We start from the raw sequence: 21,755 nt of genomic DNA on the forward strand, positions 1-21,755 counted from the left end.
TCAGCCGGCAGAGAAAGGAAGAAACTGAGGGAGGGACGGGGAGAGACGGAGAGAGACCCACCACACCAGTGAAAGCTGCCAAATGTGAAATCAGCCCAGAACACCGCGTCCCACTGCGCCCCGGCCCTGCGCGGCCGGCGGGGACCGGGGGAGAGGGCAGCGACGGACAATCGGGCACCGAGCTCATTAGTATTATTAATTATCAGGGAGGAGGAAGTTTCATTTTCGAGTCCCTAACAATAAGGAGAAGAAAAAAAAAATAAAAAGAAAGAAAGAAAGAGAGGGAGAGAGAGAGTCGCTAACTCGGTGCCAGCCCGCCTCGGGGTTCTCACGCTGCCGGGTTTTTTTCCCAGGGCCGCCCGCCCCGCTCGTTCCGCGCCGCTCCGCGCCTCCCACCGCCCCGCCGCGCTCCGCTCCGCGCCCCGGCCCGGCCCGCGCTGACAGCGCCGGAGCGAGCGGGGCACCAGCGCGGCCGGGCCGCCCCCGCCGCTCCTCCGCCGCTCGGGGCCGCGGGGGCAGCGCCCGCTCCGCTCCGCGCCCGCGCAACAAACTTTGGGGCGGCGGCGGCAGCGCTCGCCCCGCGCCCCGCTCCGCTCCGCGGCCGCGCAGCCCCGGGCCCGCTCCGCGGGACGCCGCGCACGGAGCGAGGCAGGCAGGCAGGGAGGGAGCTGGGGGGCGGCCAGCCCGGCTGCCGTGCCCCCCTCCCCGTCCCGCTATCCCCGTCCTGCCGCCGCCGCCGCCGCCTTTTCCCCCCGCGGCCGCGGCGGAACCGGCCGGAAAAAGTTTTCCCGGGGGGCCGTCTTACCGTTTTTCCTCCGGGGGTTGGCTTGTTTTCGCCTCTTACACCTGGGGCCATCCGCCATGATCTGCTGCTTCATTGATAAGAGTGGATCAGATGGCAGTTCGCATGGGCTCGACTCCCTGATTCAGCAGCAGCGGCAGCGGCAGCGGCAGCAGCAGCACGCAGGCTCTATGTAACGACCAAACACAGCGACAATGTGGGCATCGGGATGTCCCATTTAAACGCAGGGCGCCAACGGGGACCCCAGTTTGCACCCGAAAAAGAACCCATCCACGCACACGGCGAGGCTGGCCGTGCCGGGGGAGGTGGGACGCGGTCGGAGCGGGCTCCCCCTCTCTCCCCAGCCGGGCAGATTTCTTCTTTATTTATTTATATATTTATTTATTTATTTATTTCTGCTCCCTCTCTCTCTCTCTCTCTCTCTCCCTCTGTGTGTGTCTCTGTGCGTGTGTGTGTGTGTGTGTGAGCGCGTGTGCGTGTGTCTCCCTCCCTGCGTGTGTGTGTGTTGCACCAGCAAAGCAGATCAGAGAGAGAGAGAGAGAGAGAGAGAGAGAAGAATTACATCTCAAATGAGTCATAACTCATGACCGTATGAGGGAATGCACAGCTTTTACAGTAGGCTGTTTGACTCAATGCTAGGCGGACCATTTCCTCCTAAAAGTACTTTAATTTGACACTAGAACTTCTTTTCACGAGAAATCCTACCCTTCTCCTGCCTTCATTTTTTCTCCCCACAAAGTGCTCTCCAGCAAAGTGATAAGAGGAGAGGGAAACATGGCTCTCCCCTGTCCTTTTGGGGTAAAGCTCAGCACGGATACCTCCCCCTCCCCCTAACAACGAGGAGTGTAATTATAAACCTCTGTCACCTTTTTAGTCAGTTTGACAATATTCAGGGTTTCCCCTGCCCCTTACTTAAACAAAGCTTCATAGTGTCATTTTTTTTTTTTCTTCCCAGAAAAGAAACAGAAATCAAAACTACCGCTGTCAGAGTTTTCAGCCCTTCAGTTGGGTTTTGGTGGTTTTTTTCTTTGTTTTTAAGGAAAAAAAATATAAATAAAAGCAACTTGTAAACTTTTAGACCTACTGAGTGTGCCTGTGTGCCCAGGCTGGGCAGGAGGCTCTATCTGTCAAAGGGAGAGAGGGGAAGGAGCGTTTGGTTTGCTGCAAGAACGCTCCTGAAACTCAGTTCATCTCGAAGAAGATGCTGTAGCTTTAAAGATGCTTTGACTTGAGGATTAGTTTAAACAGGGGGCTATAAAAGATGTAACAGATGCAAACTGTAAAACAAGGGCAATTAACCCTTGCTCTCCTGAGCAGGATGCCCCCTCGCCTTAGCATCTATTGTCTTCTCCTGCCCTGGGAGTTTTGCATAAAACCCAAAAAATTATTACCTGACTCAACAGTTTCAATATATATATATGTATTTAAAGCAGAGTGAGATTTTTTTCCCCCCCTCCTTTTCTTCTTTCCTCTCCCTTGTGTCTTTTTTACTTTGCTGGAGCTTCACACCAGGACTGAGCAGTGAAGTGTGCTGCTGTTGGGTCTTTTTATTCCGCCTGAACTCTCTCCTCAGGCGTTTGCTGTTATAAAACCTGCTTGGCTACAAATAAAAAATAATAAATCTCCAAGCAGGTTAGAGGATGGGGAGATTGAGAGAGTGTGCGTAGGGTCAGCGTGTTTACCCACACTCTCCTGCCTGGGATTCCGCCTGGACAGAGGGAATGGGTGGCTCTGTGGATGTGCATGAATGTGGCTGAGCAAAGAAGAGGCTGAGAAATGCGCTGGAAACTTTAGCATTTGCCAGTAATTCCCGAGGCTGGGGTGGGCGATGGTGGCATCACCGCGGCGGAGCTGCCAGGAGAGGAGAGCAGCGGGGAGGGAGGACAGGCAGCGAGGCGAGCCCGGACCCTCAGCCTGCCTCGGCAAATTGGCGTTTTCATGCAAAACCACCAATGGTGAATTGTTTTAAATGCATTTCACTCCCTTCCCCACTCTCCAGCCTCCCGCAAAAAAAAGTTGTCAGTAATTTTAAACCTGCAAATTTCTCGAGAACACTTTTCTTCCCGGAGCACCGGCAAGCTTTTAAAAATATGTATTAATTTTAATTTTTTATTTTCCTTTTGCTAAACGACTTTTAAGTTCCAGCCTGTACTTTCACTTCTTGCTTTAGGCTCCCAGAAGCTAAGGTGTTACTTCACCCGGCTTCACAAAATAAAATATAGAAATGAAACCAAGTGTGCAGACAAAACAGCAAAACTTTCTGTTTGGGGAAACACATCCTTTGCCGGGGAGCCCTGCCCGGGGCTGGGGCTCCAGCGGTGCCCGGCCGGGCTGGCTCTGCAAGCTCAGGGCATGCAAAGCATTAACAGGTACCTGCAAACTTTCAGAGCTCAGATGTAAAACCTGAAATAAAAAGAGCAGGAGGTGGGTGGGGGGTGTTTAGGGTTTTTTGGTTTTTTTGGTTTTTTTGTTTTTTTTTTTTTTTTTTTTTTTTTTTTGCAGGAGGACCAAGTCCTTTCCTAACGCTAAAACTTTTTTGCTGCTGCGTTTTAAAAGGCACCTCCCGTACCTGGCTGACAGGTAAGGGGAGCAGGGGTGGTGGTGGCACAGCCCCGAGCACCCCGAAACTGCTCATCCCTCCCTGGAGCGGTGCTGGAGTGACTTCAGGTTTCGGTTCAAAAGATTGAAAAAAATTAAAAAAAATAAAATTTTCTCCCCAAGTATAAACAAATCCAGAAAAATTAAAATACTCTCGAAATGAAGTAACCCCTCTGATGCGTGAGATGGTGTGAGGGAAAAAAAAAAAAACAAAACCAAAAACAGAAGAGAAGGGGAAAATAAAAAAAAAGAGAGAAAAAGGAATTAAATTCCAAACCTACCTGCGAAGTCTTGTTTGTAGTTTTGGCCAGAAATGGTGAGAAGAAAAAGCATGAAGAAGCCGCGAAGTGGAGGAGAAAAGGTGAAGGGAGATGCAGCTCCTGGAGAAATTGTAAAAAGCCTTGCAAAGAGTTGTCGGAAGGACCGTTATTCCTGCTGGGCAGGTTAGGACTGATCTCTTTCTGCCACTCCAGGAAACACAAACCTGGGGACGGACTGACGTGTTACGCCTCTTCTAATGACATTTTTTTCTTTTTCTTTTCTGTACGAGCGAGAGGAGAGACCCTGCAACACACGCCACCTATCTTTGTGGGGAGGGATAATTGGAGAGCACCAAACGTGAGCATCATGTGGAAACGTGATCGCCAAGTTTCTCTCTGGGAAAGGATCTGGGATAGATTATACCTTGAAGTCTCCGCGAACGCTTTAGCGGCAGAAATGCAATTCCACCTCCTCCCGCCCGCCCCCCGCCCCGCGCCCGCCCCCCGCCCCGCCGCTCCGCTCCGCGCCGCTCCGCGCCCCGCGGAAACTCAGCGCGCCCCGCCGCCAGCGCATCCGATGCCCCCGGGGGCTGCGGGCCCCCTGCCCCGCGGGGCGGCCCTGCCCTCATCCCCCCGCTCCCCGCCCGCGTCGCTGCCCCCACCCCGGGCCGCATCCCCGCTCGGCCCCCGCCCCAGCGCATCCCTGCCCGCGGTGCCCCCGCGCATCCCCTGCGCTCCCCCGGGCTGCATCCCCGCCCCCTGCCCGCTGGATCCCGCTGGATCCCGGCCCCCAGGCTGGATCCCCGCCGGTCCTGGATCCCCGCCGGTCCTGGATCCCCGCCGGTTCTGGATCCCGGGCCGGGGTCGCTGCTGCTGGTGCCCCCCGCCTCCCGCCCCGCTCCGCGCTCTCGCCTCTTGCGCTGGGCAAAACTAAAAACTTAACGTAAAGCCTAGAAACTCAACTCTGTTCGGGTAGTGCGAATAAGCCCTCCCGGCTTGTTTTGGTGCGGTTTAATTTTTATTTTTATGCTTCACGCGTTTCTTTTGGGGCTTTTTTATTCCTCCCCCCCCCCCCCCCTTTCATTTCAGCGCTCATCCAGGTTCTTTGAATAGTCAGCTAAATCTGATGAAAAAAAAAAAATAAAAATCAACCAAACGTGCTGAGGTCTTACAGTCTATCTGTTTTGTTCACAGATATGGATCAGGGGTGAGATGGGCTCTTTTCCTGGCTCTGCTTTTTTCTTGGAAGTAGCTGGATGAGCAGAGAGAGACAGCGTGGACGAGTAACGCGTGGGGCTGAACTTCGGGGAGGTTACAAGTTTTTCACTTTTTTCGAGTATTAAAATTAAAATAAAATTGCATGTAGAAAAAAATAAAAAAAAAAGAAGAGAAAAAAAAAAAAAAAAAAAAGGAGCCCAGACTCCACCTTTGCACTGAAGGGATTGGTTATGCAAATATGGAAGGGGTTTCCTGGCAAATACAGCTTTCTACTGTATGGTTAATTAAATCATCACTCAAAAGCCTTCCAATGTGACGCTTCTGTCGTAATCCAATCAGGTTACGTAGGTCCTAAACAAGAAAGATATTTTCCACATCTGGAAGTCAGCAATTTAGCAAGTACTGCACATTATTAACCAATTCAGAGCCCACTTCCCAGGGGGATAGTTTTTTCTTTTTTTTTTTGAAGTTTAAGCGTTCTTAACCAACGCTCTGCCGGTTTGTTAATCAAAAAGCCGGTTCGCACGGCGCGTAATCGAGAAGTAACATCGAAGTGAGTGAAGGCAGGGCGAGCCGGGGATGCTGAGCGAAGGCGCTCGGCTGCAGAGGGGGCAGGCAGACCCGGCCGAGGCTGCAGCCGCTCATGCCCGGCTCCCAGCGCAGCCCGCAGCCGCTCCTTCCTCCTCAAGGAGCTCGAAATAGTCTCCCTGCAAAGAGAAACTTCTCCTCTTGCCCACTCGCACGCTCCCTTCCCAAGGTAAACGTGGGGCTGCCCAGAGGGCTGCGTGACAGAGCTGCGGAACAATTCCCCTGCTCTGACCAGAGTTCAGCCTATTCCAGCACTTTATTTTATTGTTTTATCCCTTCTCCCCCTCCCGAAGAAAACCGAAACAAGCACGCTGATCCCACGCTGCACTTTTACTCACATCGAGCTCAGATAAACTGTTCTTGAACTGTGAGCCTAAAGCAAGAAGTGGAGGGCGAGCAACGGCGCTGGGATCGCGCTCCAGAATGCTCAGGGAACACCTTCCTGGAGCTCCAGCATCACAAAGCAGGGAAGGGACCCCCCTCTCCCCCCTGCACTCATCAGAGCCACCGAGATCTGCCTCTGGGATTATTTTATTTTTTTTGGTCACCTCTCAGTTAGACGGGAGTGGGTGACCCTGTGAGATGCAGGAGAGGCAGCGCACGGGGGGGCTCCGGGCTGGAGCATCCAAATGTCCTCCCGGGCTGGAAGTGGCACCTCCGGGTGTCCCCCTCCTCAATCCCGGTTTGCAGGCAGAGTGGGGAGGGAGAGGCAGGCTCTGGCCGTCTGCTGCCGCTGCAATCCCCAGCTAGGCAAAGGTGGGAACCAGCTGCCTCAATATTCCCAATTAATATTTCTAATTATTATTTTTCTTTATATCTATGATTTATATTTATATTTTTATTCCCTGCTACGAGTCATCGTGGCTTTGTTAAAAGTTTTCTTGCCACTATTTTCTTGCCACTATTCCCTAAACATCTCTGCCAGCCCGATTTTCCTGCAGGATGCATGACTTCTCCATGCCTAAATGTACCTGGATACACAGAGGCATATCACACGCATACACACACACACGGAATGATGATATCTTAATGAAATATATAGCGCAGCGCAAATATCCCGAAATCAAATTCAAGTATTATTAGTTCGAATTAGATCCTCTCAGATCCAGAAGGCACTGCCTATAAATCAAGGGCAGTCTGGCAATTCCTTAAAGAGCTAAACTGAATTTAGATGCATATGATAAAAAGAAAGGAAAAGAAAAAAGTGAATGCTAATTACTGACTTGCTCAATTTCCACTCACCCACGTTTTCTAGGAGAAAAAGGAGAAAACCTAAAACCCAACCAACAAGTCCTCAAAATAAATTAATCCCATTACAAACTCCTTACATATTGTTGCTACATTTCCAGATTACAGAACGAGGGGATGAACTGGAGATTACGAGAGGCTGCAGCCTGGCTCGCAGGAGGCAGGAGTGCTGTCGATGGTGTATCAATAAAATATATTTATCTGCAGCCACGCTGAAAAGCAAACCCTCAGAGCGTGTGATGACGCTCAAGGGCTTTAAGGAACATGTCGGCATTGTCAGATAATCCCTATTCATAATTTTGCTGGCTGCTCTTTCAGCCCTCAATCTCTCAGTTTCCCCAGCTCTGGTGAGCCTCAGCAGGGTTTGCATCGGAGCGATGAAACCGCTCGGATCTTCGCAGGACTGACAGAGCACCCAACATTACTGGATGGTATTTTAATGTCAGATATGGGGGTATTTGTTGTTTTATTTTTTTTATTTTTAATTTTTGGACACTGGACATAAACATTTAGCAATCAGCTAAGCCCTTCTGAGATGGAATTTAACCTTAATCCAGGCGATGATTTCCTGCCCGGCTCTGAACTAATAACGGGTGTGCAGCTTCTTTAGGAGATGGAAATAATGACAGGCTACAGATCCTGCCTTCATTGGGGTGGTGCTGGCAGCCCGGATCCCAGTCCTGCTCCATCAGCATCCCCATGCACATCCTATTCCCTGCTCCATCTTAAAACTTTTGCACATCCTATCCCCCCCCCCCCACACCATCAGTTTAAGAGCAAGCAGAGCCAAAATATCCTCACAAACCCCAGCTCCTTCCTTGTGTGTAGATCCCAGCACTTGGAGATGGTTTTAGGGACAGTTCTCTGAGTGCAGGTTTCTCCTCTTTTCCTCAGGTTTTCCTCCATGGAAATGCTGCAAGTTGAGGTGAGGGTGGCCTGATCCTGATGCAGCCCTTTCTGGTTAAAGCCACAAGAGAAGCAGTCCTGCCTGCAGCTCCTCGCTGGGTTTCCTTAGTCCACCAAAACCTATCGTGATAAAGATAAGCCCCTCGGAGATAACCCCGTGTTCCCATCACTGTGAGGATCTGTAGGGCCAGATCCTGCTGCCAGGGACAAACCCCACCATGAGAAAGGGGATGTGCAGGGAGAGACCTCCCTGGGACCCCCAGGCACCCAGCTCTGACTGGGAGGGGAGGTGAGCAGCCACCAAGGAGGGCTTTGGGGTCCTGCAGGGCCTGGGCCTTCTGCTGGGACCTTCTGCCGTGGTGGCTTTATGGGGACGTGGTGGCATGGGCTGAGGGGATGATTCACTGCCTTATTTATTTTGGGGAGTTTGCTTTTTCCCCGGTGGAGGATGAGTAACGGGGACTGTGTTTTCTTGCCCACCACGTGGAAGGAGGAAAGCTGAGGGAATAGGAGCAGAGATGTTCTGGCTGAGGAATTTTGGCTAATACATTTTAGAGGCTGGTGAAGACAGAGGTTTAGCACCTCTAAATACACTTCAGCAGCTCTGAGGCTTTTCCTTCATGTCTCTCATAGCCTGAACTATTTTCCCTGAAGTGTGGAACCCTTCCTACATCAGGGATTAAACATCCCCATGTAGAGCATCCAGATGAGATGTGCCCACTTGCAGCCAAGCCTGGGGAGAGCATTCTTCCCTCCCCACAGCCCTGCTCCGCTGAGGGAGCTGCTCCTGCAAGATTTGGGATCCCTGTGGGTTCTGGCTGCTTCTCATGCTCCCATCTCTGGGGTGTAGGAGATGTCCTCGCCTTGAGAAAGAATCCTGATGTTGCAAAAAAAAACCAAGCCCAAATCAAACACAAAAAGGTGCTGGGGGGATTGTTTCCTGCAGTCACCTGTGGCAGTAGAGGATAGGACAGGCTGGAATAATTTCTGTGAGCAGGGAAGGCCCCATGTGGAAGGCCCCAAGATGCCGCTGGATACTTTTGCTCAATACAGGTGTCCCTACAAACCAAGGTTTGGAAAGCAAAGCCTTTATTTTTTTTCCAATTTCCACAAGGAGGAGAGGAAGAAAGGGTCAGGGAATGACTCTCCCCCCCACCCGCTGATGAGGTATTTGGGAAGAAACCTTTTGAAACAACATTCCCAAAGTTTCTGAGTTCCTCTGCGGAAAACCCATGTAGGGATAGGATACGAGCCAAAAGCAAGGGGAAAGATTGTCTGGCTTTAATTTATCTATCCCTGGGCATTTCTAACCAGCAGATCACTGTAATACTTGATCTTGTGTGAGTCCCTGAACGTTAAAAGCGAATCTCCTCATATGTTTTTGTTAATTTTGTCATTTATAAAGCCACTTCTGAAGGCCTAGAGCTGCTCAGCTGCCGTTCACAACGTCTGCCTGTGTGTCTGCAGCAGGGCAGCAGCGACCACAGGTCCCAAAATTTATTTTTTTATTGGGCAGAGAGCAGTGAGGCACAAGCATCCTCCATCCACTGTCCCACACCATGCGATGGAGATGCTTTTCCTTCTCTTCTGGGACCAGTGCTGAAGTTTGGCCACATTTCTTGGCTCAGTTGGCAGTGATTAAAATTCACGGCTCACTTTTGTTTATAGTTGGTTGTTTACTTTGTTGAATTTTTAAAAACTTGTTAGAATGCAATTGAACACAGATTCAACAGTATTTAGGCTTGAAAAATAAAGATGCATTAGAAAGATGCCTATTATGCTTCAGAATTATTAATTGACATTTTTATGATGAATAATTAATCATTTGAATAATTTTCGTATCTCTGATCTGAACACATATTTGCATATCTAATGTCTGATTTTAAATGTGGTTTCTTTAGTTGCATTCTCCCAGGACAAAGACATGAAGTAAGTAACATCCTAATGCAAAACTTTTTTTTTTCTTTGCACTTGTAAAAGTATGTTTATTGAAATGCAAGTTCCTCTCTAGTTATGAAGCTGTTAATAATCTATGCATGACATATATGCATTAATAAGGTGGTGAATCCTCTGGATATGAGCACATTTAGGCCTCATTTCCTTATATACAGTGGTGAGGTCCCCCTGCAATACCTAAACCCATGTGAGGTTAAGCTAGGAAACCATAAAGAAATATCTCAGACACACAGTGTTCCTGTCCTGTTTATATGACACTTACTGAGGAGATCAAAGGTTGTTTCAATTTGAGGTGTTTGAAACATCAAGAACTTTTAATATAAATATTAACTGTGTCCTCCCAGCGAGCCAACACCAGTATTTTCCTGATATATTTTAATTTTTGTAAATCATGGCCCTCAAGACCCTGCTGTAGCTGTAGTTGGTGGTGATAAAGAAGCAGCAGAAGTGCAGATCAGTTATAAGTTGGTCAGCAAAGGGGTGCAAGGGATGGTGCTGGTTGTGCAACCCTGCTCGGCGTTGGGCTGGTGTGAGCACAGCTCAGCCACAGAGGGAACAGAAAGGAGGAAGGGGCAGCTGGACAAAACCAGAGCCCGAAAGGTAGAAAATTAAATGAAGGAATGGAAGAAGGAGCCTTTGCTCCACTGCCTCTGGCCATGGGTTAATTGTTACAGAAATACTGCCTGCCTGGCACCCCAGGAGTTGCCTTCACTTCTGTGAGAATTTGATTTATTAAGAAATTAAAGATTTGGAGAATTTTATTTAGTGGCACCTTTAATTGTGCAGGGAGCCCAAATATTCTGTGTGTAGCCTGTTGGCTCCTGGATGTCATACTGAAGAACTAAGGTAATTGTTGCTCTAGAAATATCTAAAATTGATGCACTATTCATATTTAGCAGATTAGAGAAATTACATCAAAATGGAGGCACAAATTCATTACAGTGTTTAAATTTCCTTAGTGCCATTAATACAAAGAACATAGGACATATGCAATGTAAAATGAAAAGAAAAGCTTTTAATATCTTTTTTCTTTTCACAGCAGGTAGTAAAAATTATTCCCCCCCAAAAATATCTATATATTATATTTTTTTTTTTGTGGAAGTATATTATATAGACTATGGTAATGTAGTGGGCAATATCTGACAGACAGATACTGCATAAAGAAACTGTGAAACTCAGTTCTCAGAACAGGCTGAAGTTATACCGAATAGGATGTTTAGCAGTTGCATATGCTCAGTGATAACAGATCCTTTTTTTCTTTATTTTTTCCTTTTTTTTTTTTTTTTTTGAGTTTTTAAAAGCAAGAGTGGTAAACTTGAGCAATCCTTGTCACATGGAGGGCCAAGCTCTGAACCCAGTGGTCAAAACTGCCACTGCTTTGGCCATCAGGGTGGTGGCAATGCCAGCAAGTTGTTTGCAAAAGGATGAGGTGGGAATTGGGGTTAAACCTCTGCTTTTTTGGTTCTAAAAGCAGGAGAGAAAGCAAATCCAAATTGAGATGCTCCCACAATTATTTGTAAAGGGAGACAACCCTTCTGGGGATGGGGTCACCCAGCAGCAGTTCTGGGGTGAAGGCGTCCTCTAATGAGAATCCCAGAATGGTTTGGGTGGGATGAACCTTAAAGTTCATCCCATTCCACCCCCTGCCCTGGGCAGGGACACCTTCCACTGTCCCAGGCTGCTCCAAGCCCTGTCCAACCTTGGACCTTTCCATGGGACATCAAGAACAACATCCAATGCCCCTCAGATGTTGTCATACCTCCATGAGACCAATGGACAACTTTGTGGAAGACTTATCAACATAGACATTTTTTTGTTTGGCTTTAGAATGGTGAACATAAATTCTACAGCTGCACAGCAGCCCCTGTGCTACCTGGTGGGGACTGGATCAAATTTCCTTTACCCTGGCTGTCTTAGTGCCACCCTGCTTTTCCCACTGACTCCTGATGAAGTTAATGGAGGTGAAATTAGCAGCGAAGGATCTGGATGCAAAGTTGACATTTTGATGTCCATCTGAAAGTTTCAGACTAGATCGATTGCCCCAATTATTTCTTATCACCACCCCGGGGAAAACATATTTTCCTTTCCACGACTTCAGGAGATTAGCTGGATATTTTAAAATCTACAGAAACACAAGGGTTACGGAGATATTTAGAAAATCCCAAATGATTTGAAACAATTAGCTGCTGCAGCATAGTTTCCAAAGCAATTAGCCACTGCAGCATAGTTTCCTTGTGTACAGAATTGCCCAATATCTGGGAAACTGCTGCCGTTCTGTGGGTGGCTGCAGACTGGATCGGATTCCAGGAGAAGCAGAGGCACAACCCAGCGACTGCTGCTCACCTAAACTGCAGATTTACCCAGGAGCTGGCAGACATCCCCCTCGTCAGGGGTGGCATTGGACTTGCCAGGTCTTCTGTTTGCTTCCCTCTGACTATCAGCATCATCTCCAGCCTGTCTGTAGATAGAGCCTTGGCCAACTGGCCCCTTTCCAAGCCCAAATCTTAGACTCTGGGTTATTAGAGCTGTCAAAAACCAGAGAGAGATTTTTTTTTTCTTTTCCCTTGCAATGAAAGTGTTCACCACGTTGTCACTCCCTCCCCAGTTTATGTTTTAAAAATGTTTCTTGGGAAATTTCCTGACTCGACTCTGGGTCATTTGAAGGGTTTCAGGTCAGAATTGAATTTGAAGTACCAGCAGCTGGACAAGATGCTTCTTCCCATGGATGGTTTTAGGTGCACATACACTCCTACCAATCCTCCTTACTATATCTCTTCAAACTTGCTCCAGGCAGGATCCAAACTATTTTAAACCTCCCCATCCTTTTTTAACACACATCAGCTATCCTGCTTCAAATCTCTGACAAGGATGTGAAAACCACAGTGTCAGAACAACTGCTGCTCTCTTCTTGGATTCTGACAACCAACCTTCAACCTGAAACCCTCTAAAAATGGCTATTTTTATCTTTTTTATGTATTTTTTTTTAAATTCAGAAGAGACTATTGACTGTGTTTTCCTCCCTTGTTCTGACAGGTTGGAAATGGGTCCAAAAAAGGCACGGGGCAGAATGTGGGAATGCTGTTTGATGTCCACATGCCAGTGGATCCACCTGCCAATGATTTTAATGACAAAGAGGTTGTAAATGGATGTGACTTCCCAAATTCTGGGCTGGGGAGGAGGCAACATGGTCTCTGGAATAATTCTGGCAGCTTGGGTTGGCTGCTGTGATCTCCTTGGCTTCAGGAATCAGGAATTGCAGCTCCATGTCCCTGTCTCCTGTCCCATAATTTGACTGAGCCACAAGTAAAGATAGTGGTGTGGACTCAACTCGTAGCACATATTAAGAGTGTGATATTAATTTGTTAATATTTGGTTGTTTTGATGGCTTTGTGGGGGCTGGTGCTGAGGATCAGGGCAGCAAAGCCCATCCTGGGTGGCTTTGTAGCTCATCTACACCAATGACTCTGCTGGGCTGACTCTCTGTGTTTAAACCTGGGAAAGGGCAGGAGCCCAGGGAAAAGAGGACAAATCCAATTTTGGATTTGGATATCTGCTGTTGGGGCAGGTGAGTGCCTGAGAGAGCTCCTGTGCCACCAGCACCCACCAGCTGTGCCTCGCCACGGTGGTTTTGCCTATGCCAGAGCCTGCCTGCTGGTGGCACTCATTTTTGGGAGGTCCGTGCCTGGAATTTGGAGGCAGGAATTTGTAGGGTGGCATTTCAGAGGTAGGAAGCGAGGGGCAAAAAGCCACATCTGGTATTTAGTTATTTAGATGTTTAGAAAGTGAATCTGGTTGGAGTTGTGAGCAGCAGGGAAAGCAACGCTGATCCACAACGGGGAAGGCAAGCTCTGCCTCGCAGAGAGAAACACAGAGCAGAGACGGAAAACCCTGCAAATATTTGTTCTCATTGTCAGATGTTTTTATAAAATCTGTTGTTACTGAATCACTGCTGAAGTTACGGAGCATTTAAATAAGCAGAGGGTGAAAAAAGCTAAGTCTAATTATATGTTTTGTGCCATTTACAGAGGTTTCCAGGGGATTTTCTTTTAATAAAAGTGCAGTGCATCAAAAGGAATAAATCCTACAATTTTGTTATTTACAAATCAGCCGTGTCTGCTGCGAGCTGACAGACTTATCCTCCATCTTACACCCCTCTCTCCATCCCAAAATGCTTCCAATTCACTGACATTTATTCCAATACTCTTCAATACTTTTATAATACATTTATCTCAATATTCTTTACACTATTTTATGCCCCTTATGCTGGTAAGCAAACAGATCAGAAGAAAATCATCATCAAAGCATAAAAATATTCTGAAAGAAAAATACAGAGAAAAAACCCCATAATGTTGTAAAATGAGCAACATAGATGTTTTCCAGATGAAGAGAACAAGTGCGTTTTGCATCCCTGCCCGTCGATTCCTGAAGATTTCAAATCGGAAGCCTGGCTGGAGATATGATGTAATTAATTAGCTAAAATGATTTACTAACATAAAGCATAGCACTCTTTCGATGATTAATTTTTATCCCCTTCACATTTTTTTTTCCCCCTCCACAACCACTCTGCCCCTTTCTGACTCCAGATTATTTAGCAGTTGACTCCGGTGTTCGCAGTGTTGCATATCAATCCCAGGGACCAAAATATGCCACTCATGTTTTTCCTGCTCTGTAATCTATGGATGCAGCACCTAACCCTGCAGCCCTCCTCTGTGCTTCACAGAGAAGGGAGATGTGCTGAATCAAGTTGTTGAGGCTGTATTTGAGCTGAAGAATACACAAAAAAAACCGAGACACCACCTTTGCTCTTGTCCAACTTGGCCACCACCATGATACAGCAACGTGGACAATGCTTTAGTAATTAAAACTCTGCCTGCAAAAGATACCAGGGAAAGAAAGAAGTGAAAATGAGATGGTTTCTCACAGGTGTGAACGTACTGTGCATATTTAAATTCTTTATAGAGGCCTTGGACCTGCCTTGGAGCCCTGCCATTCCAGGACGAGCCTCTTTCCTCAGCAGCCGCTGCCCGTCGAGCCAAATTGTGTGATTGTTTTGTGATATGGATATATGCGGACTGGGGACTAAATTAAAGACATTAAACTCAATTTCCTTAAGATAGGAGCCAGATTTTAATATTGCAGCTGTCCAGAGGTGAAAGGGTAACGAGGACATGAGGAATTCCTGGACAGGAAAGGGACACTTGGCCCAACAAGTCTGTCCCCCTTCAAGTTTATTACAACACACCTCCCCATGTTGTCAATATATCCTCCAGCCCTGTCTGCCTGTGTAAACATGTCTGGCTATCTCTTCTGTTCATTAATACTTGAGTTCACTCCATGCTTTTATTTGACATAATGCTCACTATGCTCTGAATTGGATCCTCTGCAAGAATTCACTGTTTATTCTTAGACCTTTCATTTTTAATTGGCATAATCTGTTTTGGTTTTTTCTTTTCCCCTTTTTAAAACTCACCAGATACAGCCACTACCTCAGTCCTCAACCTAATTATGAAAATATTAATGTTTAGGTCTTTTTAAAAAATGATTAGGCTCAGCCTATGTTTATATAAAGTATCTTTAACAGCCGGAAACAATAATTATTGTGTATCTTATTCCTATTTCAGTCACTAAAGTTCTTCTCTGGAAAAGGTGATCAAAATTGGAATTACTGGAGATAAATCTATCATGTTCCTTGTGTGATAAGAGCCCTTTTGATTTGCAGGCAATCCTTTGCTGGAGTGTCCATATCACACTTTATTTATACTGAATTGGCATTGATTCAAAATTGATGTTTGACAGATTCAGTACAATTTTTAAGGTGGAACAGGACTTTTGGGAGTCAATTATTAACTTATGACAATCTTGTAAAGTCAAGAAATAGCCTTGAAAACTGGTGGGAGGAAAATAAATCTCCCAAGAAATGGGTACCATTAAAAGATTTCTAACTGCTAACTGGTCTGCATTTGCTGAAAACCATCTCCCTTTAAATTTTCTGCTTGCAAAGTTGAGAGGGAATTAGCATACAGATGCTTCCTCAGACATGTGAAAAAACCTGGGTCTTTCCTTTCCTCTGAGGCAACTCAAAGGAGAATGTCATTAAAGCTCTCAACACAAACCGTGGGGAAAGAAACACAAGTCACAGATAAACCTGAGTGATTTTCGAATTTCAAAGATTGATAGGCTGGAGAAATAAAAACACTTCGGGTAAAGCATGAAGTGGAAAGCAGGCGGAGTAGATCTCTGTGATGCAAGATCAAAAAAAGACACTTAAATTTGTCGTTTAAGTGCATTAAAATCCCAGAAAACCAATATATTAACAATTATTTCTGATATTTAGCCATGCCCTGTTGCTTAGGGAAGCAACTTGATTTTACAATGAATTAAAAGTTTGATTTATGCATTTATTTGGAGATTTTCCCCTAAGAAAAGAGGCACTGCTAGCAGAGGTTGTTTAGGGGAAGAAATTCTGCACCCTGTTGAGAAACACTGAGGTTTTGTTCAGGAACTATGATGGCAGTGTTGGGTGGACAGGGAACTTTGAGAAACTTGGAAACGGAAGAAAAATTAGAAATCTCTTGGTTTCAGGCAGGTGAAGAAACAGTTATGACAGAAATGAAAACATTGACATGCAGCTGGTTTAAAAAATTAATCAGTAAGCAGTTTCTGAGAGACAAAGAAAACTTCAGGTTCATATCCAGGATCCACAGTGATTTAAAAATCCTGTAAAATTTAAAAATTCCAGCCTTACCAGGGAGCTGGTTATCCAAAAAGGAATTGAAAATGCTACTTCAGGCCTGGATAAAGGCAATGAAGGATGTAAAAATCTTTTCCCATGGCATCTCTTGGGCACTCATAGCTTAAAATCCCTTGGTTTTTTAATCCCCTGTTTAAAGATATTGGTTTTAAAAAGTGGAAGTCAGTGTGGTGACTACCACAACATCAGACTGCTTTTTGTGAGGGTCCTTCCACAAATATAATAAAGGAATAATTGGTAAAAAGTGTGTAATAATAAGCTGAAATTTTAATCTTGGTCCAGTTCTGATAAATCCTCATGAGGCCAAACATTTTTAGTCTTGCTGTTGAAAGAAAAATCCATTAAATTGGGTGATGTAGATGTGGCAGTAATGGCAACAGAATTTCCATCTAGTGTTGGGCAAGTTGTTTGAGGAAACAAGAAATGTAAAAGTTGATAAAAGTAGTAAAGCCATAGGAGCAGAACCCATTCTCAGCTGCTGCTGGGTTAATTTAAATACCTGCTGAAATTCTGTGCAGTTACCAGAGGACAAAATGAAACTGAAAACTCTTTAGGTAACCTCACGTGCTGGAGTGGGTCCATTCAGCCACGTTCAGCAATTCTTTAATTTCATTTTTTTTCATTGAAATTTACTAGAAGGTGTATCCTTCTGTCAGGTGAAAGACCTGGAGCCCTGCTCTTGGGGTTCATGATTCTGTGCCAGCTTATTTCATGGACCTGGTCATTTGCTAATGTAAAAAACTGGATTGGGAATGAGGTCCAGGGTCCCCCAAAGATCTCCAAGTTTCCGTGACCACTGAAATGGAGTGGAAAATGTGGTTTTTCAGGGAGGAGACACTCTTATAAATAGGATTTAGGGGCCAAAATGTCTTTGGTGCTTTTGAAAAAGCACCAGGAGGGCTGCAGAGCTCCTTCAACACTGCCCCGAGTTGTGGTAGCACAAAAATCAACTCTGATGCTTTTGTCCTGCCCTCCTCAGCTGGTTGTGCTGAGCTTTTCTGGCCAGATCTGCCACCCTTGGGGCAGAAAGGAGCTACAGTGCTCCAAAACTATGTGTGACTTTCAAGGGACACAAGATTGGTTTTGTCATCCTTACAGTAAACCATCATCGTATTCCTGGGATGGAAAGTTTTACTCAAACACTTACCCATTAAATTAGAATAGGAAAAAAGGTTGGCTTTTAAAAGTAAAAAAAAAAAAAAAAAACCAAACTTATTTCAAAAGATTTTAATCTCCTCTAAACTCCCCATCACCTAAGGACTAAAAGAAAGCATCCTCTTATCTCCCCCGTCCCTTTTGCTGCAACTCCAGTTGCTCCCTGCGCCCTTCCCCTTCTCCCCAAGCCTCACCTGGGTTTTTCTCCCTCTGCCCCTTCCCCAGCTCCTTCCCAGCCCTGTGCCCACCGGAGCCTGTTCGCACATTTGGCCCTGCAGGACAAAGCCCTGTTTGCTCTGCGCTCCCGGCGCTGCTGATGCTGCATGTGCTGCTGATCTGGATCTGGCGCTCACAGACAATCGCTGCTGTCACTTTTATGTCCCCGGCACGGCTCGATACGTTACCTTTGATATTCTGATTTAATTCTTTTACATAGATTAGAGACCAGACAAGCCCCTAACCTGACCGAGGCGCTACCCCTGTATTGACTGCCAATCTCTAAGTCACTCGGTGAATGCTGTTTGCAGACTCTTATCAGTTCATTAAAGTTTGTTATCATTTATGCAGTGGCTCTGTACCTTGCTGGCAATCTCCAGTGTAGGATCTTATCAAGCACTCTTTTGAAAGTCTAGCCATATTATATACCATCCATGGTATTTTTCTTGTCTACCTTGGCAGGGGGAGCTTTGAAAAATTCCAACAAATTATTTGAGCAAGATTTCCTGCTCATAAATCCACTCTGCTCAAATTAGGATTTTCAGTTTGTTTCCTCACCAAATCCAGCAAAACCGTTCCTATTCTGTTATTCATAGCTACAAATTGTGTTATGTTAATTTGTTTATATTATAAGTTAAAATAATTTTGTATGTATATATTCCTCTGCATATGCATGTGTACATAAAAGTGTGTGTATGTAATGGAGATTATATTGAAGTATATTGGGCTTTAAAGCTGAATATGTTAAAATTGTTAATGCAGTATAAAATGCAACGGATAGAGTTAGGGACAGATCTTTGGCTGGAGTAAATGAATTTGACTTTGAATACGTTTTGCTAACTTAAATGGTGTTAACTTGATTTATGTGAGCTGAGGAGTTAACCCTTATGCACTGTGCTTACTTTACTTCTGTGATGAGAGATCAAAACGACTGTTGGGGTTCTTCTTAACATTTCTGATTTATTTCAGGTCTCTACCCACAATTCTTATGGCTTTATTTGGCTCAAGAAGTATATTTTTATTTGCTGCTGCAAAAATATTTTAAATGCTAAAATCTTAATTCTAAATAGTATGTAATATTTTGTTTTGGACTAGCAGTTTCTTCTGCTTTATTTTTCCATTATTTGACTATTTTAGGATGTTTACTATCTCTCCCAGACTTCTGTTCCCATCTGCAGATCTTTCTATTGCAATGATGAACCTGGCAATTTCTGGTAAATACAGTAAGTGGTTGATTAATATTAGATTCATGCTTAGATTGATTTTAATATCGGAAAGCGAACATTTTGCACAGGAAACAGTCCCTCCCTTTGAGCTGAAACCAAATGAAAAATTTAGGACAAAAACAAATGGAATTGGTGTAATCTAACTGAACCTGTTTAAAAGGTGCTGTAGCTTGGGTGCCACATCCTCTCTGCTGAAGTTTGCTGATATTTTGTCTGAATTATTGCCTGGATTATAAATCATGGTGAGGAAAAACCACTGTGGTTATGGTTCCAAACAGAAACATTTTTCACAGAAAATCAAAACCTTAATTTTTTTTTTCCAAGTTCATATTTTTTTAATGAAAATTGGGTTTTGCTCTGAAAGAGGATTATGTTTTTTAACAAGAGTTAATTTTTTTTTTTGATCCATGAGAAAGCAAGTCTGATAGGAAAGCTTTTGACCCACTGGGACTACCCTAAACTCTTATGGCAAAAACATGAGATGGGAGAGAACTGGATTTTGAGTACCTGCTCACAAGTATATTGATTAAATCACAGAATTTAAATATACAACATATGGAGCTCAAACCACTCTTCTGGTCATGGGACAAGGTCAGTCCCATTTATAAACTGCAAAACTCTTGGTTTGTTATGTCAGCCATGAAAATATCTGAATGAGAAACTGTATTTGTGAGATCTGAAACATGAGGTGCTAACTTTGAAATCCAGTAGGAACAGTTTTTTAATCAGAATAACCACAAAATACCCCCTACTAAAGCATATTTGCCTTTCCCTGGTTCAATACTCTGATTGCCACTATTGTATATTGTCACATTTTCTCTCACCTTTGGATGTATCAATTATTTTGTTTTTAGTAAGATTTTCTCTTCAAATGAATAATATAACAGCATATTTGGGCTTTAATTGTTCTTTTTACCCGAGTCTATCCGCTTTGTGAATCTCCCAAGCTTTCCTTGATAAGAAGGATTTCCATTGATTTATCCTTTAAATCCATGAGGATCTTTATCATAGTGAAGTTTGAACTCTCTATCATTAACTTTTAAACTTATATTGACATGAAATGTGATTAAAGTTAAATTTTATAATTAGAATTAATTTTATAACAGCACACATGCCCAGCTCCAAGCACGGGGCTCAGTTACTAGACTAATAGCATTGCAGCTACAAACAAACTTTGTTAGCTTCCACACAGTTATCATAGCAATCAATACCTGAATAATTAAATTCCTCCATTATCAAATTCTAGTCTTCTTTATCAGCTTTTCTTCCACCAGTAACTTTTTTGTCTTAATCTGGTTTCTCTTTGGAAAGCCTACAGCAGCCTTGGAGTTTCACCAGGCAATCTTTCTTTTCTTCCCTGTTAAGTTCTGTAACCCAAATTATTCAATGCCAAAATCTGAAGTCCTTAAAGAAGATTCCACTGAATGGAAGTTTGATCAAACTGTATTTTGTTTTGTTTTAATAGAGACTACTAATTTTATCTTGTCTTGGCCTTGAGTGAAATCCTATACTTGTAAGTATTTGAAATTGCCATTCATTTTCTTGATTCATTCTCCTATTGATTTTCTTTCCAACTATTTCCATCCAATGTATCTAATAATTATTAGAGATGAGGGAAGAACCAAGTGCCTGCATCCACACCCCTCTGAGCATCGTGGCTCATGCCCATCTTTAATTAACGTAAATGCAAGCAGAGTTGTTTTCCCGGCTAAAACCAATTGTTTTAATGCTAAATCCTTACAATTCATCATTTTCTGGTGCATTTTGACACGGGATTGGTCAGGGGTGGCTCCTGGAAGAGCATTACACATCCTGAAGCTCCATGCTCCTCTCAGACCTGGTGCTGAATGACTCAAGCAGGAAGGAAGGGGAAGGATTCCTGCTCCCTTTCATACTCCTGTGGAATCACTCCAACCTCTTTCATCTGTTCATTACTCTATAAATGCAACACTTTCCAAAAGAAATTCACTGCTGAATTAAGGGGGGAAGTGGGACACAAAACAAATGGGGGTGATAATGAATTGAAGTGATGATCTGAGGAGCTCATAGTGCTTCATAAGCATTAATTAATTAAACCTGACTAGATCCCAGTGAGGTAGGTATTAGGGCCCATACTCCAGGCCTGGCTGCGGTGTGCTATTTCTGTATCTCAAATTCATTCTGTTAATGTGCATTCTGATGAGAGGACTGAAATGGTGTCTGACTAGTAGAGATGACTGTGCATATATTTAAACTGTGAATATTCTGCACGATGAGCCTTCTTGTGGAAGCGCCTTGCTTTTTTTTTTTTTTTTTTTTTTTTTTTAATGCAGCCTTGTTCCTGAATAAAAAATGCACGATAAATGAATTGTACAGGGAGCACTGAAGGGCTACTGATGACCTATAGTTATGTACAGTGTGTAACTCATCCTGTTACCCAATTAGGATGATCAGAACTTTTCTTTCTGTTGCTGGAAACCTGAGTGTGCTTCAGTGAGTGTATTTTATTTCTTTTATAGAATACTTTATTTAATTGCTGTAAGAACTTAACCTACAATTTTAACTGCAATATTTAGAGGTGTGAAGAGTACTCGAAATTTTTTTTTCAATCCATTATAAAAGTCATTCTTAGCTTTCAGTGCAAGAAACTTGTTTTGTTTTTAGTACTGGTGCAGAGCTTTGACTCCTAATGAATGTTTTCCCCTTTTTTTCTCCATCCTGCTCTAAACAAGATGTTGTTTATTACTTGAAGCATTATATGTAAGCCTCAAGAATATGTTACATGTGATTGGAGCTTTGGCAGACTTTGAGAAACTGAAGTTTCCAGAAATTTTGCTATGTTTAAACACCAG

General features: G+C 44.4%; 1 protein-coding gene across 2 annotated transcripts in view; it reads right to left on the bottom strand.

The window, feature by feature from the left end:
* The window catches only part of ZEB2 (zinc finger E-box binding homeobox 2), a 113,970-nt gene extending 109,863 nt beyond the window's left edge, over positions 1 to 4,107 (bottom strand). Inside the window, exons 1-3 of one of the 2 annotated variants that reach the window (XM_058809462.1) lie at positions 3,885 to 4,107; positions 3,682 to 3,780; positions 806 to 970 (exon numbers count right to left, since the gene is read on the bottom strand). In XM_058809462.1, the coding sequence (XP_058665445.1) occupies positions 806 to 878 (73 nt within the window). In that variant the 5' untranslated portion in view covers positions 879 to 970; positions 3,682 to 3,780; positions 3,885 to 4,107. Of the gene's footprint in view, positions 1 to 805; positions 971 to 3,681 lie in introns of both variants that reach the window. The other variant, XM_058809461.1, reaches the window with a different exon arrangement.
* Positions 4,108 to 21,755: the final 17,648 nt, after the last annotated feature.

The sequence above is a fragment of the Ammospiza caudacuta genome, chromosome 8 (assembly GCF_027887145.1).
Source record: "Ammospiza caudacuta isolate bAmmCau1 chromosome 8, bAmmCau1.pri, whole genome shotgun sequence".
NCBI classification, from domain to species: Eukaryota; Metazoa; Chordata; class Aves; order Passeriformes; family Passerellidae; genus Ammospiza; species Ammospiza caudacuta.